The sequence below is a fragment of the Arachis duranensis genome, chromosome 10 (genome assembly GCF_000817695.3).
Source record: "Arachis duranensis cultivar V14167 chromosome 10, aradu.V14167.gnm2.J7QH, whole genome shotgun sequence".
In the NCBI taxonomy this organism is placed as follows: domain Eukaryota; kingdom Viridiplantae; phylum Streptophyta; class Magnoliopsida; order Fabales; family Fabaceae; genus Arachis; species Arachis duranensis.
Genome location: NC_029781.3, coordinates 100,930,739 through 100,947,100, shown reverse-complemented (window position 1 = coordinate 100,947,100; position 16,362 = coordinate 100,930,739). Strand labels below are relative to the sequence as shown.

Genomic DNA, 16,362 nt, shown 5'->3' with positions numbered 1-16,362 from the left:
TTATTATACTACTTTTTTTTTTAAGGAGATGAAAGATTAGGACTACTGTATTATAGAAATGTTTGGTAACTAAAAAAAATCAATTAAAAACAAACATAATTTATCTTATTTAGTATTTATTAATTGCTACAATAATTAATAAATATTAAATAAGACAAGATCTAGCTATTTTTTTATCTTCTTAGCATTATCCGTTGTTTTGGTGCAGCTCGCAGTTTAATTAACACAGGTTGGCATGGTGCCTAATCGAAGAAGGAAGTAAACAGAGGCGATTAGCGATCGATATGATCCTAATTATTATCGAAGCTTGAATGCACAATTAGGCCTTCAAGTCCAGAGACTCGCTGCGTACCCAAATTCCAAATATTTATTTGCTTTTTTAATTACTTGGTTGATTACATGTATTATTATTAACCAAATTTAGTCTTTTATTTTTTGGAACACAAAATAGTAGTAATTAGTTCTTACTGTAGTATTACAATGCTCACATACATTGTACTTCAATGTATCGTATTAAAAGGATTCATTCAAATAATATTTAAAGAATCTTTTTAAGAAAATTAGTAATATTAGGGTGACGTGCTGCTTAAGGTGAGTTATAACTCCACTTAATAAATTATTTAAGGTGTGTTATAAATCGACTTTTTTAGTTATGATAAATTAATACTGGATCTTAATTGTAGGCTTATTCATACCTTACAACAATAATCTTATTAAGTAGTCATTATTGTCATCTTAATAACTAAAATTTCATAACATCAACGTTATTTCTGATCTCTCTATATAAGTGAGAAGTCATAGTATATTAGTACTCTATCTCTCGGCAAAAAGTAAGTTCAAAGTTATAATATGAATTTAGCTTAGAGCACATGTAATCAAATTTGGTTGGTGTATTGATTAGTTTAATTATTAATCCATTTAAACAAGTGTTAAGAATGAATAAGTATAGTCATATTAGTAAGAAAAAAAAAACAGTTCTTATTTAATATTTATTAACCATTACTTAAAACATTCATTATTCGATTAATTTTTTTGTTATCATACATTTTTGAGCTGAGGTACCACGGAAAAAAAAAAGAACAAAGCTTAGATCACATGTTAAAATTATTATTAGTGGATAAAAGTTGTCAATTTTTTATTTTAATAAATATACAATAAATATATTTTAAAAACATTTTTGTTATTGTAATATACTAATCATATGGACTGAATAGACCCAATAAATATTAATGAAGAAGAAATACGACGGATATGTCCACATATAATAATTTTTTAAATATTTCTTTAAGCAGATACTGATTGTCTAAGCCATTAGATATGTTCTATTGAATCTTGAAAAAGAATATTTTTCTTATAAGAAATTTGAATGGTATTTATAAAACTTTAGGTCGTCAATACCCTTAATGATAAGCTATTTTTATTTTAGTATCATCTTCTTTGCCTGTCGTCGTTCTTTTCAACCCCGTGTCATTGCGCATGTTCTTGATGAACAAGAAGTGGTATGAATGATTCTTCCTTACCAAATAATATTTCCTTTTTTTCCGGTGTGTCCATAGGTCTTTATCATTAAATTTGGAAGAATGCTAGAAACTAGCAGATTTTGTGATTTGTAATCATCAATTAGATATTATTAATATTTTTAATAATGTGAGATTATATTTAATAATATAAAATTATTCACTGATTAAATATTGACCAAATTTTAATAAAAATACTGGTTCTAAACTTTCTCTTTTTTTTATTATACTAGCTACCAGTTTCATAGTCATAGGGCCGTTTGAAAAACTTCAAAAGTAATTTTTTTTTGAGTTTTTGACTTATGAAAAGTAGTAATATTAATGTATGGTACAATTTTTAAAATCAAATTACAGTTTTCTGAAAAGTTATGTAAGAGTTTATAAAAAAGTTAAAAAAATGACTTTTCTCATAATACTATTATTTTTTATCATATTTTTATAAATTTAACTTAATTAAATTATTTACTCAAAATGACCATATTTCAATACATTATCTTACGCTTGATATCCGGATACCGTCGTGATGATGTAAAAAACACAGGACATATATAATGCAGGTTGCTATGAGATATGGAAGACCTTTAGCCAATTCAAACTAATTAATTAAGGTGACATAAAAAAGCATGTGCTTGATAATAATTATGGGTCGTTTTAAAAGTAATGTATACATGGGTTAGGGAGCCAAATTCCGATTGCTTGACGAAAGATACATGTTCAAGTAATTGAGACAATTGAAATTTTAAGGACTAAATTGAGACTCCATTATAACTACAAGATCAAACTGAGTATTTTCTTGTTGAAGTGTAATTAGTTAGAGGCTAGAAATGAATATCACACTTGGTGGTCTTAAAAAAAGTGAAAGCTTTGGTGGCGTTTGTAAATGGAACGTTGAGATCACACTTGACTCTGGGCTTGTAGGTGCCAGAAATGAGATCCCCAAGCCTGAACCTGATCTGAAAGTAGAGCTTGACGTAGATGTCAAAACTCCTACGGTTCTTATCATGAGTGACCTGCGAGTACTGGCTATAATCGAGGAAAATCAATTGTTGACCAGAGAAAACACCGCTCATAGGGTTGGTTCCCTTCTTGTCTTGCCTGAAGGAGTTCATGAAAGTGATGACGTTGGCGGAGGCGAACTGGGTGTCCTGGTAGAAGGCTTTGGCCAGCACTTGATCGTAGTAGATGCCGAGTTTCTTGTTGGGGTTGTGGGCGGTGAAGTTGAGGACCATGTTGTAGCGGAGTTGGGTGGTGTTGGTGTTGTAGTCGAATTGTGTTATCTCTGCATGGTTCACGTAAAACTTAAATATGCGCGGTTGAACAATCACCCAGAATACCAAGACTGCGATGACAGCGAGAATGATGAGCACAAGTAGAAGCTTCCAGATGACGCTGAAGAGGCAGCAGCAGCAGCTTCTTCTTCGTTCCGCCGGCCGCGGGGGGATGGCGGGGCCATAGTAGGCTCCGTTCAAGTTTGTTGGTTGCTTATTTTCAGCCATGCTTATCTTGAAGCTTCAAGTTTAGACTTTATGTGTTGTGAGTGAAAGTAAATAACGTGACAAGGAAATTAACTAAGGAAGAGATTGATGATTTGAGTGAATTGTTGAAAGAATGGAGATTGATTGGTATATATATAGTGATTGACACGATTACGAATGCGGTGTGTTTAAGTGGTTTGTATTGACTTTGATGTAGATTGTTGAGTGGTGACTTCATTCTCTCTCTCTCTCTCTCTCTCTGCGGTCCCAAACAACCAAGGCGGCAAGAACATTCCATATTTAGTAATTCTTTTCAACATTGGTGGCTACCCCTTGCATTGGGAAATTGCAGTATTCTGGGCTAGCATACAATACTGATTTCAGTAATTGGGCCTACTGAAGCTCAAAGTCTGTGTTAGCCAGGCCCGTATTTAACCATTGTACAAGCCTCAACCAGAAAGATAAAAAATTAAAAACTTAATGTTTATATTTCTAGTGCTGATTTGTTTTAGGACCCTAGCACTATTTGGTTTGATATAAAATAGGTGGAAAGAAAATTGGATGAAAGGAAAATAGATGGAAAATAATATTTTTTTTTGTTTGGTTACGAAAAAAAATAAGAAGAAAAAAAATTTTTTGTGTGAGTCTCACTAAAAAAAATTTCTTTCCATCACAAGTAAAAAAAAAAGAAAAGTCCTATATTTTTCTATTTTCAATACTACCTTTAGTTATATTATTATTAACAAATATTAATATAAATTTAGTTTTAATATATTATTATAATAAAATTTTATATTTAAATATTATATGTATTAGATAAATAATGGTGAGTTCTACCTAACCCCCTCTATTTCAACATGTAAATTACCCGACATGCTTTAATTGGATGCTTAGTTTTAGTTTGAGTTAATTTAACTCAATAAGAATTAATATGTTAACTAAAGTAGGGTAATTTTGTAATTAAATATTTTTATAAGAGGGATAAATATATAATTCTATAAACATTAAAAAATAAAGTTATATTTTTATTATTGTGTAGAAATTCAATTTACCCCGGTTTCATTTCTCTCTGAAATTGAAAGAAAAAATCAACTCATTGGGTGTTCCATATTTTGATGAACCAGGAAATAAGTATTTAGAGAAAACAACTAATTAAATGGCTAGGGAAAAAAGATTTGAGTCTGTCAGAACACCGTGAGACCATCTCGACCACAAGGTTGTAGCGCGAACGATCCTCCACCGTTCAGATGGCATGCGCTTTGGAATAATTAATCACACTCTGACCTCACGGTCATAGTTCATCCGCCAGACTTTGGTTCCTGTCTTCTTAGAACTCAAGGATACAGATGTAGGAGCCTATAGAACAGATCCTGTTCAAGTAAGGTCGTGTTCTGTGTTTTGTGTTCTTTGTGTTTAGTTATAAAAACTGCTTTTGTTTTGTGAACCTAACACAGGTGAGACTAAGTTTACGTTTGCGAAATTCAGAAAATCTTAAAATTTAAGAACGTGAAATCGATTATGATGGCTTTTTATGATGATAGTGTAGAAGGGAAAGACGAAAAAGAAGATGAAAATAATGATGATGATGATGATAATGATAGTGATGGTGATGATGATATGGGCTTTCTGGATGGCATTGAAATTAAATTTGGAGGTATTTAATTACATAATCACCCACTTTGGGCTATAATTTAATTACTAATAATTTAACCATAATTAACATAGCAACCAATTAAAAGATGACATGTCACAGAAGATAAATTACATGTTATTATAGGAAGGATAGGCTAAAATTTACCATAAATAATTTAAATCAAATATATAAAATTATGATATTTTATAATATTTATAAAATATAATAAAACATGAATAAATAAAAATATTTATACTTTATTTTATGATAAGAGTATTAATGTAATTTTATACTGTTATGATTTTCTTTCTTTTTACATTTCTTTTCCTCCAAATAAAAAAGAATTTTCTCTTTATTTTTTTTTCATCTATTTTCTATTCATCCAAATAACACATAAATAATTCAACTTTTCTTTTCATTTTCTTTCCTCTTATTTTTTTTCTTCTTATTTTCTTTTCTTCCATTTTCTTTTCAATATCCAAACAAATCCTAAGTGTGTATGTGTTTTTTTTCTTCTTTTATTTATAATGTTCAAAATTAATTACCTAACATATACACACGCTAGTGAATCTCATATTGATGACAACTTGTTCCCGAATTGTATATCAAGACCAGATTTCATAATTTCTAACATGATTTTAAAAGACACAAGAGAATTGGCCCTTTTTTTAAGGATTTAGAACTCAAGTGCAGTTGATTTCACGCGAAGTTGATATTTAAAAGTCGTTAGATGAAAATTTAATCAAATCAGTCAAATCATCTAATGACTCTCAAGTATCAACTTCATATAAAGTTAACTGCACCTGAATTTTCATCTTAGTTAATATGTATTTTAAGGATACATGATAAGTTTATTATTAATAAAAAAATTTAAATATTTTTATATTTTCAATAAAAACTTTCTTAATTTAGAAACTTAATATGCGGTCTTGGAGCACAAAATAAATAATTTTTTTTTTAATTCAAACCAGTCCATTTAAATCCGACCCATTAAGTTCATAGGTTAAATAGGTTGGACCATTTAAACCTGCTTTATTCGCGGGTCATAATTTTTTAACCCGAACTGTTTATGGTCAGCTCAATAGGTTAAACGGCTAGCCTATTTATCTTTCTATTTTATTTTTAAAAAATATTTTGACAAAAATATCACTTTTAAGTTAAAAATCTTAAACAAATAATATTTTTTAGTTTTCGGATTGGATCGAGAGAAATGTTGGCTAAAAATGCAATTTTTTTTAAAAAATGTAAAAAAATTTAAACGGGCCACCCGTTAGCCTGCGAACTAGCTCGTTTAACCCGTCATTTTTTTAGATTAATAGAAATTAGCCTGTTTATCCCAAAATTTAAACAGGCTTAATTTTAGAAGCAAAACCTACCCATTTAAATAAATAAATGAACTGATCCAATAAATTTAGTCCATTTTAACGGTCACACAAGTTCTTCCATAATAAAATTTCAGTAATTGTTTAACTAACTTTAAATAATTCATGTGTTCAGTACTTTAGTGTGTCCTTCTCATTGTAGATTGTATATCAATTGTCTAAATAACCTTAGATTATTAATTAGCTTGGTTAATAAATATGGTACTACTACTTATAAATTCTCATTAACAAGTCGCAAATTTAGATAGATTCAAATGACATATCTTCTGGGAAAGTTTTCAGGTATGACAAGCCACTTTACTAGCATAATGCTATGTCGGTGTGTAGAGCTATTCAAATATACATTAAAGAATTTGAACGTTGTAAATTTTGTGTTAAGTTGTTGATGTAGACTCTAATAAAAACGGTGCAGGGTGCTCTTTTAACCGGTGGAATCCATAACCTTGGTAGATCAATTTAATGACACGTTGTGTGTCTTTGTATTGGATATTGTCATTTGGTAAGTCAATGCTAAAGCGGAGCCGTCAGCTGACAGTTGTAGCCAATACAAAAATTGGGCTCTGCATTTTTGTTGGATTTTGTGGACTTCATAATGTGTGAAGAAATGTTTGTTTGGCAAGAATTAAAGAGTTTATGTACTGATCTTTTAAAAAAAAAGTTGATAGGTCTTGGGAGAGGTAATAGGACTACTTAGAATCAAATAATTTTTTATTTGCCAGGACATTGTAAGAACATGCAAAATTAAGCTTAAATCTTCTCAATTAAGGACGTTTGTATAGTGAAAATGTGTCTCAGAAATATTCAAAATTGAGTGGGACGTGACATGAAACATCTAGTTGGTAGAATAATGTGAATTAGGAAAAATGATGGACTGGTGTTAAAGTGAAAATTTTAAAATTTCGAGTGCATAATATTGGTTGAAAAAGAATAATTGATGATCCACTTATTTTCAGAGTTTAAAAATTTTAATTTAAATTCTAAACATAAAAAAATGTAATTTTTTGAACAGGCGGATTTCGGTAAAAATGTGAAATTACTTCAATTATGTTAAGGTGTATTTAGTCTTAGTTTAGTAAATTTTTTTTATTAAAAGCATAAGTATTTTATTTTGTGTTTGGTAAATAAAAAAACTTATGTGTTTATATTTATAGCTTTTAAAAGTTAGGGATGTTTTTAAAAGCATCTAAAGAAGAGCTTATCAAAATTATAAAGTCTAATATAACTTCAGACATTAATTAATTTTAAATTTAACTCATACATTTATATTTATTATAGTATTTTAAAATTTTTAAAATTATTTTACTAAATGCAATTGTTATTACTGTACTTATTGAAAACTATTTTTAATTTGATTTACTAAATATAAATGCTTCAACTTTTAAAAATTAATTTTTATAAACTATTTTTAAAAAATAAAAATTTTATCAAATTAAGCCTTAAATGTGAGTGATTAGTATGACGAGTTATGGTTAACATTTTATGATAGAGAATTAAAGTTTTTGTTATAAATAGAATCAAAATTTGATTAATTTAATCGATAGAGTTGGATAATTGTGGTCGATTTAAGACCAAATGGTTCATGTCGGTATGAAATCTTAGAGATAACTTACTATATAAAATGAGCTTGTTAAGTGTACAGGAATATACATAAGCACATCATATAATATCCTAGAGTAAAGTTATTAAGAATGTAAGTAAGGGTGTTGTAATTAATTTTTTGGGTTAATCCTGACATTGGCATCATAAAATTAATGAAAAGACATGTAGTAATGGGATTAAGATTAAAGGGTGATGGTTTTGGATTTAGAATTTATATTATATGGTTTGGAGTTTTTTATGGAGATTTTTTGGCGTAAAATTTATTGTTAGGATTTTGAGTTTAGGATATAAGGTTTAAAACTTAGAATTGAGAGTTAATTAGTTAGAATTTAGTATTGTATAATGAATAAGGAAGCAATAACTAAAAGAAAAAACAATATAGTGGAGCAAAATAATTGTAATGAGACAGAATTAGTTAAAAAAAGTGCACACACAGAATATGGTCCGAATGTTTAAGACGTGAGAGGCAATAACAAAAAACACACTATTAATAAAAAATTGAAAAATCATGGGCAATAAATAATTTTAGTTTTTCCATGAAGTCATAGCTGCTACTCTTTTTATGTGTCTCAACAACAACAACAACGGTTCCAATTTAATCATTTATTTTAAACAACTAAGTATGACTTAAATTTGTAGATATTTGTGTTTTTTAAAGTAATAACAATTAATAAAATCATAGTTTTCAGTTTATTCTAATAGTCAATCAAATATATTTTTGTTCAAATTAATAACCTAGTAGTTTAAAAATTTGCAATATCTTCCACTAATGAATATAATTATTGAATAATCACTGTTTTTGGATATAAAATAATTAACGATTGCCACAATTTATATGCAATTTATAAATTTTATTACTCTATAACTAAAATACAATTCTAAAAAAATTAATTGAAGATAAAACGACCATTTTAGAATGGATTTAAAGGACCACTAATAATATTTTAACTTTATAATTAATAATTTGTAAAGACCCACTAACTTTTATTTTAACAGACATTTATATAAATTTATATTTTAAATCTTTTAAAAGAGACAACTATACATTTTATTTTAAATTGTTATTATAATATATTTTTAAATTTTTAATTGTTATTATAATATCATTAATTTTGCTTTAGTCAACCAAACACTTTTTTATTATTTTAGATATTTATTTATTCATAACGACTTTGTACGAATCCTCCAAATAGAATTTGAGTCGATGATTAAATACAAATTTCAAATTTTAATAGATAAGTAAACAAATTTTGTGTTACTAACTGTGATGATCAATTAAGAGTGATACGTGATGGACATGTTATTCAATAAATCATTGTAATTACCATTTTAATTTTTTTATAAGGTCTTAGAAGGTCAAAAATCATTAAAAAATAAAAATACAAAACAAATGTTAAAAAATAAGATGCTGTATTTTATTTTCACTCTTTTTTTTTATTAAGTTCAATTTCAAATACTTCAATCATTTATCCCATATATATGGTAGAGGAACCAAGAGGCACAGATGATAGAGTTATAATATTTCTAAAAAAATTAGGATTAGAATAATTTGATAAGTGTTAAGAGAATAATTAGATTTAAATTAGATCAATTAATAGTATTATTTGTATTTATATAGCGTATCTGTATATTAATTGTAGGATTCTATACTTTTATGATTTTGATTTTATTAGCAATTATATATACCCCTTGTACATTATATTTTCTACAACACTCAATAATATACAAATTCTTTTTCTAGTGGTGCCATTGATCGTTATAAGGCACATTTGGTTGCTCAAGGTTGTACACAAAAATATGGTATTGACTATGAAGAGACTTTTGCTTCTGTTACTCGTCTTATATCTGTTCGAGCTCTCCTTGCCATTGCTGCGGTTAAGAAATGGTCCCTCAATCAGATGGATGTGAAAAATACATTTCTTATGGGGATTTAAAAAAGAAAGTCTATATGAAACTACTTCTGGGATATCCTTGTCCTTCTAGTAAGATTTGTCTCTTTCGCAAGGCACTTTATAGTCTTAAGCAAGCTCCTCGTGAATGGTTTGACAAGTTCAGCACTACCATATACAATCTTGGTTTTACTTGCATCCCTCATAAAAATTCTCTCTTCATTCGTAAAAGTGAACGTGGAGTTGTCCTACTTTTATATGTCGATGACATGATCATTACTGGAGATGATGTTGATGGTATCTCTGATCTCAAGGCGTCCCTTCATCGTACTTTTGAGATGAAAGATCTTGGTTCTCTCAGCTACTTTCTTGGTCTAGAGGTCATATCCACTGATGATGGCATCTATCTCTCTCAAGCCGGACTTATTGATAGTCGCACTGAGTCTACTCCTCTTGAGCCTAATGTTCGGTTTACTCCTTTGGATGGCACTATTTTGGACAATCCTACTCTTTATCGATAGCTAGTTTGAGGACTCGTCTACTTAACTGTCACCCGACCGGACATCGCCTATCCGGTTCATGCATGTTCTTAGCCAGTTCTTGTTGGCTCCTCGTACTACTTACTATGCGGCAGTTCTTCGCATCCTTCGCTATGTCAAAGGCACCTTATTCTATGGACTTTATTTTTCTGCCCATTTTTCTTTATCTCTTCAGGCGTACTTAGATGCTGATTGGGTTGGTGATCCCATTGATCGTCGTTCCACTACTGGTTATTGTTTGTTTCTTGGTGACTCTCTCATTTCTTGGTGAGCTAAGAAGCAAACATTCACTGCTCGATCAAGCACAGAAGCTAAATACCGTGTTCTCGCTGACACTACTGCTGAAGTTATCTCGATTCATTGGGTTCTTGAAGACTTGGGTGCTCCTCAGTCATCCCAACTGATGTTTTCTATGACAACCGCAGTGCTATTCAGATTGCTCATAATGATATGTTTCATGAACGCACCAAACACATTGAGATTGATTGCCACTTTATTCGGCAACGTATTCTTATTGGTGCTATTCGTCTCATCGCTGTTGGCACACTGGATCAGACTGCTGATATCTTTACCAAGACTCATCATCTGACTCGTTTTCAGACTCTATTATCCAAACTTAAGATGGTATCTTTAGCTCCCACTTGAGTTTGAAGGAGGATGTTAAGAGAATAATTAGAATCAAATTAGATCAATTAGTATCATTTGTATTTATATAGTGTATTTGTATATTAATTGTAAGATTCTATGCTTTTATGACTTTGATCATCCTATTAGGAGCTATATATACCCCTTATACATTATACTTTCCACAACATTCAATAATATACAAATCTTTTCTCTAATTTAGTCTCTTATTTCTAACAATAAGGATGAAGGGATATGAAAAAATGAGAAAAATATTTGTCATTACACAATATTAAACACAATTTTAATTGGCTATCTAACCGTACTTGTCATACCAATGTATCAGTAAAGCAATTGAAACACGTGAAAATTTTCCTACCTTCTGATGAACAAGAAAAAATTGCAACTTTTTGTAACTTTAAAGATCTGAATGAGCTCAATTAAAATGCAGTAAACCATAATCCAATTAAGTAAGATCAGATATGGTCACGTGAAAAACAAAGAAAGAAGTTGCTACGACTATGAGACATGTGAGACGTTTAGTCAATTCTACTAGGGTAACACAGAGAGTATGCATGTGATTGCTTATTGATTGCGTCTTGTTAGATAGATAACAGCAAAGAAAATGAGAGAATATAATATTACATTAATAAGGCCTAATGTATATGAGTTGGGGAGCTGAATTGAGATAATTGGTTGCTTCATGAGGTGAGTATAACATGCCTCTATCCTATCACATCACTTGCACATGCACTATTATAGACTAGTAGTGTTGACAATAAAAGAAGGTTCCTTTAATCTGCCTAACTCCATGACGGTGCTTGCATGTGTTCTGTTGGGTTGTCCACACCAAACTTTTCTTTCGCTACACTATATAAATATTACATTATTAACATTGTTTCATTATACACACATACATGAACATGAACATGAGGGGCATCCATTTTTATATAAGCAAGCATGACGTGAGGAAAAGCTTCTTTCTAGTTTCTACCTATCACCGCATTATTATTAGGCAAGTTATTTGAGTGTGACTATAATAAGGACCACGCACTACTATTCGCCACCACCACCATGCCCTTATGCGCAAGAAATGGAGAATTAAACAAACTCCAAAATCATTGATGGTAACTGTTAGAAAGGTAAGAGAGAGCGATAGAGAAAAAGATTTGTGTATATTTAAGTTATTTAGAATGATATAATACAAAAGGTATTTATAAGTATTAAAAGAATTAAAATAATAAAAACGTAATATCTTATAATAAATATTCAAATATATACTAAATAATATTAATTGATCACAATTATATTTTAACACGTCCGAATTATTTAAAAAAAAAAATTCACCATGATAATTTTTTAGTACAAATTAGAGTCAATCCTACAAAAAGACATTTTTTCTGTCCAATCACTTGTTTGTTCCGTTCCTTTTCTATTTTTTCCTTTTTAAGTGTAGTTAGTAAAACTCTCAATTCGAATAGAAAGAACATTTCAAAGCACATATGAAATATGGAATATGTTTGATTTTGATGGTATATACTTTCACCCTAGTTAGCTGGAATTCGCTAGAATTCAGATGATATTATATAAGTGTTAGTTGGACCTTCAATTTTCATACTATAAATAAATAATAAGTATATACTTTTATTATTGATTAAATAATGAAACAGAGGCCACCGAGAAAACAGACAAAAGAATACACGTACATATTCCAATTCATAAACCAACTAACTAACAAAATAATCAAAAGTGAAACTAAATGATAAAAGAAAAAGAAAAACAAAGTCCAAAAGCCAAATAAACGCGAATAATCATCATTTGTATAAGAAGATTAAAGCTAAAGCTAACCACTCCACTATCGAAATGAAAATAAATTTATTACTGTTTTTATATGGTTTAGCTCAATTACCTTTGTTACAAATTGTAATTTTGCTATCTCGTCCCAATAAGTGCAAATATATTATTCTATAGCAAAATGTACAATTCCAAATACCGCAATAGCAAAGGTATATCCACCGTACCAATACGGAAGATATATTTGGAAAACTACGTACAATAATACGTATAAAAAGAAAAAAATTATATTTATAAAACAGTAAATATAGTAATATACCAAGCAACGATCATTCTTCTAACGGCGTTGAGTTGAGTTGAGTCAAACACCGACTGTGCAGCGCTGAACAAGCTGAAACTTAACGGCGCCGCTATCTCCGAGGGCGATGCCGTTACTGCGGGGTCCGAACGTGATGAAGGCAGGGCAACGGATATAGATGTGGTAATGGCCGGAGACAAAGGCGCCGACCTTCCAACGGACCTTGCCGTCAAGTTTAACGACGACGAGAACGTTGCCGTTGTTCTGATCCTGGCTTAGTCCTTGGAAGTTAAACGGAGCCACCGGAACATTGTTGCCGGAGACAAATGGGGACCAGACGTCAACCTCCTTGTGGCCTTGGTACGACGGAGGAATGGAAGTCCGGAGGGTGATCTGTATATAATAATAAACACAAAGATAAAAATTAATGTGTAGTAAATTTTACATGAAATTTATTATTATTAAAAAAAATTAAATAATTTAATTAATTTAACTAAATTTTTATTTAAAGATTTTTCGTTATTAACTTGACGTGAAGTTGATTGTGAAGTTGATTGGTAATTACTAATTAGAATCTTTTATAACTTTACAGATATATTCATTATATTCATTCATGTGTCTGGTCGTACCTGCTGGCTGCGGTAGGAGATGTAGGCGTCGAGGCGGTCGTAGTAGATTCCGATCTTGTCGTTGGGGTTGCGGGAGGAGAGAGTGACCTGGAAGTTGGAGGTGAGGAAGTTGGCGACGGAGGCGTTGAAGGCGTAGACGGTTACGTCTTGGAGGATGAAGGTGGGTTTTGATGGTTGGAGGATGGCCCAAATGATGAGGATTGTTACGAGGATGATGAAGCAGATGATGGCTGTCCACCAGAATATTCTCTTGAAGATCTTCTTCTTCTTGCTCTTGTGGTGCCCGCACTCCTTCACCGACATGCTTGCTCTTCAAGAACAGATCAGACCTGTGGGAAAGTGATCGATGACGAAAATGTGCAATGTTACGTACTCAACAATATATATACTTCTTCATTAGCCTTATTTGGCGAAATTGTTTCTACTTGAAGTTATATTTAAAAATTAGTGAACTTTACGTTGATATTTGAAAGTATTTATATAATTTAATTTATTTAATTAAATTTTTATCAGACGATTCTCATATATTAATTTTATTCAACTTCACAAAAATTTTTATCTTAAAAATTATTAGATAATTTAATAAATTTAATTAAATTATTATTTAATTATTTTTAATTATACAGTATTCTCCGGATTATTATTGTTAAAATTATAGCTTGTTTATGCAAGTTATATAAATTTTAACAAATGAGGAAAACTTTCTCCACTCAAATTATTAAGCCAATTTAAAGGTGACATCATGAATACTTCACACATGTGCCACCATCGTAATTATTATTTCACGTCTTTTGCCTTATTTAATTTCTAAGTTAATTCATTTAATAAAATGAATCATATGTTATTATAATTTCTTTACTCGAGCAACTAAATACTACAACTATATATCCTCAGTTGAAACCTCCTATATTAACTAATGATCAAGGGTAGTTTATATACTAAGCCACCAAGTTAAAATATAGTGGAGATCAAAAACAGTATTCATACATTAAAATTAATTATTAAAATTAGTTATATATAAATATATATTCTTTAATTTATTTTTAATATATATATTTTATATTAATAATTAATTTTGATAATTAATTTTAATTTACATTTGGTATGATTGTATTAAGATATGTGGGATACTTTGTGCTTGCGAAAGTCAACGAAAGGTATCATTAACCATTTGTAAGAACAAACAAAGAAACTTTACTTGAGTAAAAGAAAGATAAATAATTTTATAACATTTAAAAGTTATATTATTAAGAGAAATTTTATTAATATTTTAAAAGAATAATGTTAGAAAATCAATTTTTTTTGTCAATGGTAAAGAATTTTATTAAATTTCTTTTATTTATCTTAAATATAGATTCTAAATTAATCCTAAATTATAGAGTTAAATTCTAAAGTTAGTTAATATTAGTTATCTAAAAAACAATGAATCAATCCGATGGTAGGGTGAAATTATTAAATCACAGTAAATTTACTATCATGTTTTCAAATAATCGTAATCTTGCATGTATATTAAATATGATCATTATGATACCGTGTTCTTATTTATATTTAAATTAAAATTAAAATTCTTCGTTAAATTGACAAAATGACAAATAAAATGAAAAGAATTGCGATACTCACATACAATAACTGATGAAAGTATGAAACCCCTCCCCTACTTTTTTTTTTTCAAATTTAGTAATTTACCAAAAAGAAAAATAATAATTTAAGGAAGTTTTCATTGCTTGTTAAGTATTTCTTTGTGACCGTTGGATGGCTTAATCAGAAAAGGAAGATCATCGTTCAACGTTTGGGGTCAATGTAGGGCCCACTTAAATGATGAAGTAGCTTCCAGCCCAGTTGCACCGACCATTCCTTCCGTTCCTTTTCTAATGGTTGGCGACTAAAAGTAAATAATAAATAATGAAGACTAACCACAATTAAAAACAAAAAAAATTATTTCAAAGAATTATAACTCATAATCTTTTTATACTTATTTAGAAGTTACAGATTTAAGTTTTATTTTTATTTTTAGTAAAAAAAATGATGTAAAAAAAATGACTTCCTTTTTTTATCCATGCTCCCACAATAACTTCTGTCCCTTCTTTTTTTTTCCTTTTTTTTTGAAATAACACTTTTAATTTTGTTTTGTTATTTAGTGTCTTTGAGACGCAAATATATACACAAATACATATAAATATATAAAGTTTATAATATATTTGATAATAATACAAGATATATATGTATAAATCGCTACAAAAAAATAATTATTTTAATATTTAATTTTTTAACATTATAATTAAATATTAAAATTAATATATATTTTTGATAAATATTATAAATGTCAATTTTTTTATATTTTTTTATGAATAATTTGACTGTAGAAAATTATTTTTTTAATTTTGACACTCATTTATTTTTAATTTATTCAATTATTTATTTTTTTCTTTAGATTCTGTCAATTTTGACATCACACTGCTCTCAGTTTAAAATCATACTGCTCATTCTTTATCTTCAAAATCTCAATTTATTCTTCATCTTATTTTTTGTTAAAAATTTTGTTGAGAATATTTTATAGTCAATAAGTATCAAAATAAATAGTATTTTTGACGGTTAATAAGTATCACAAAAAATATATTCTTAAATTTTTCTAACAAATTATTTTTGACAGACAATATTTATCAAAATAAGATTTAAACTTTTTTTACAATTACTTATATGTTAAAAAATTATTCTTAACAAAACTTTTATTAACATATTTTCATAGTTAAAATAATATCAAAATTTATTTTTTTGACAAATTTTAATTCTTTTTTTACACATATAATCCTAAAAAATAATTTATATTATTGTAGTGAATTAAATATTAATTTTAACTGTTGTGTCTTATGTACTGTATCTAATACTTTGATAATTTTAAAATAATAATAAAAAAGTCAAATTTTGTGTTCTATTATGTCTTTATGTCTCAATTAAAAAAACATTAATATTATATTTGATTGGA

The 16,362-nt window shown here is 28.9% G+C and overlaps 2 protein-coding genes and 1 pseudogene across 2 annotated transcripts; all 3 read right to left on the bottom strand.

Annotated features, from left to right (window-relative positions):
* Nucleotides 1–2,164: 2,164 nt before the first annotated feature.
* On the bottom strand, nucleotides 2,165–3,101 carry LOC107471438 (NDR1/HIN1-like protein 3). Its single transcript, XM_016090899.3, has one exon. It carries the CDS (start codon nucleotides 3,011–3,013, stop codon nucleotides 2,336–2,338), a length of 678 nt encoding a protein of 225 aa, XP_015946385.1. The 5' UTR covers nucleotides 3,014–3,101; the 3' UTR covers nucleotides 2,165–2,335.
* Nucleotides 3,102–4,170: 1,069 nt separating this feature from the next.
* Nucleotides 4,171–4,380, bottom strand: LOC127743736 (uncharacterized; annotated as a pseudogene).
* An 8,138-nt stretch (nucleotides 4,381–12,518) lies between these two features.
* Nucleotides 12,519–13,742, bottom strand: LOC107471534 (NDR1/HIN1-like protein 1). The gene is made up of 2 exons (XM_016091021.2): nucleotides 13,380–13,742; nucleotides 12,519–13,143 (listed from the first exon to the last, which is right to left on the bottom strand). Exons 1-2 carry the CDS (start codon nucleotides 13,680–13,682, stop codon nucleotides 12,814–12,816), a joined length of 633 nt encoding a protein of 210 aa, XP_015946507.1. The 5' UTR covers nucleotides 13,683–13,742; the 3' UTR covers nucleotides 12,519–12,813.
* Between the last annotated feature and the right edge of the window lie 2,620 nt (nucleotides 13,743–16,362).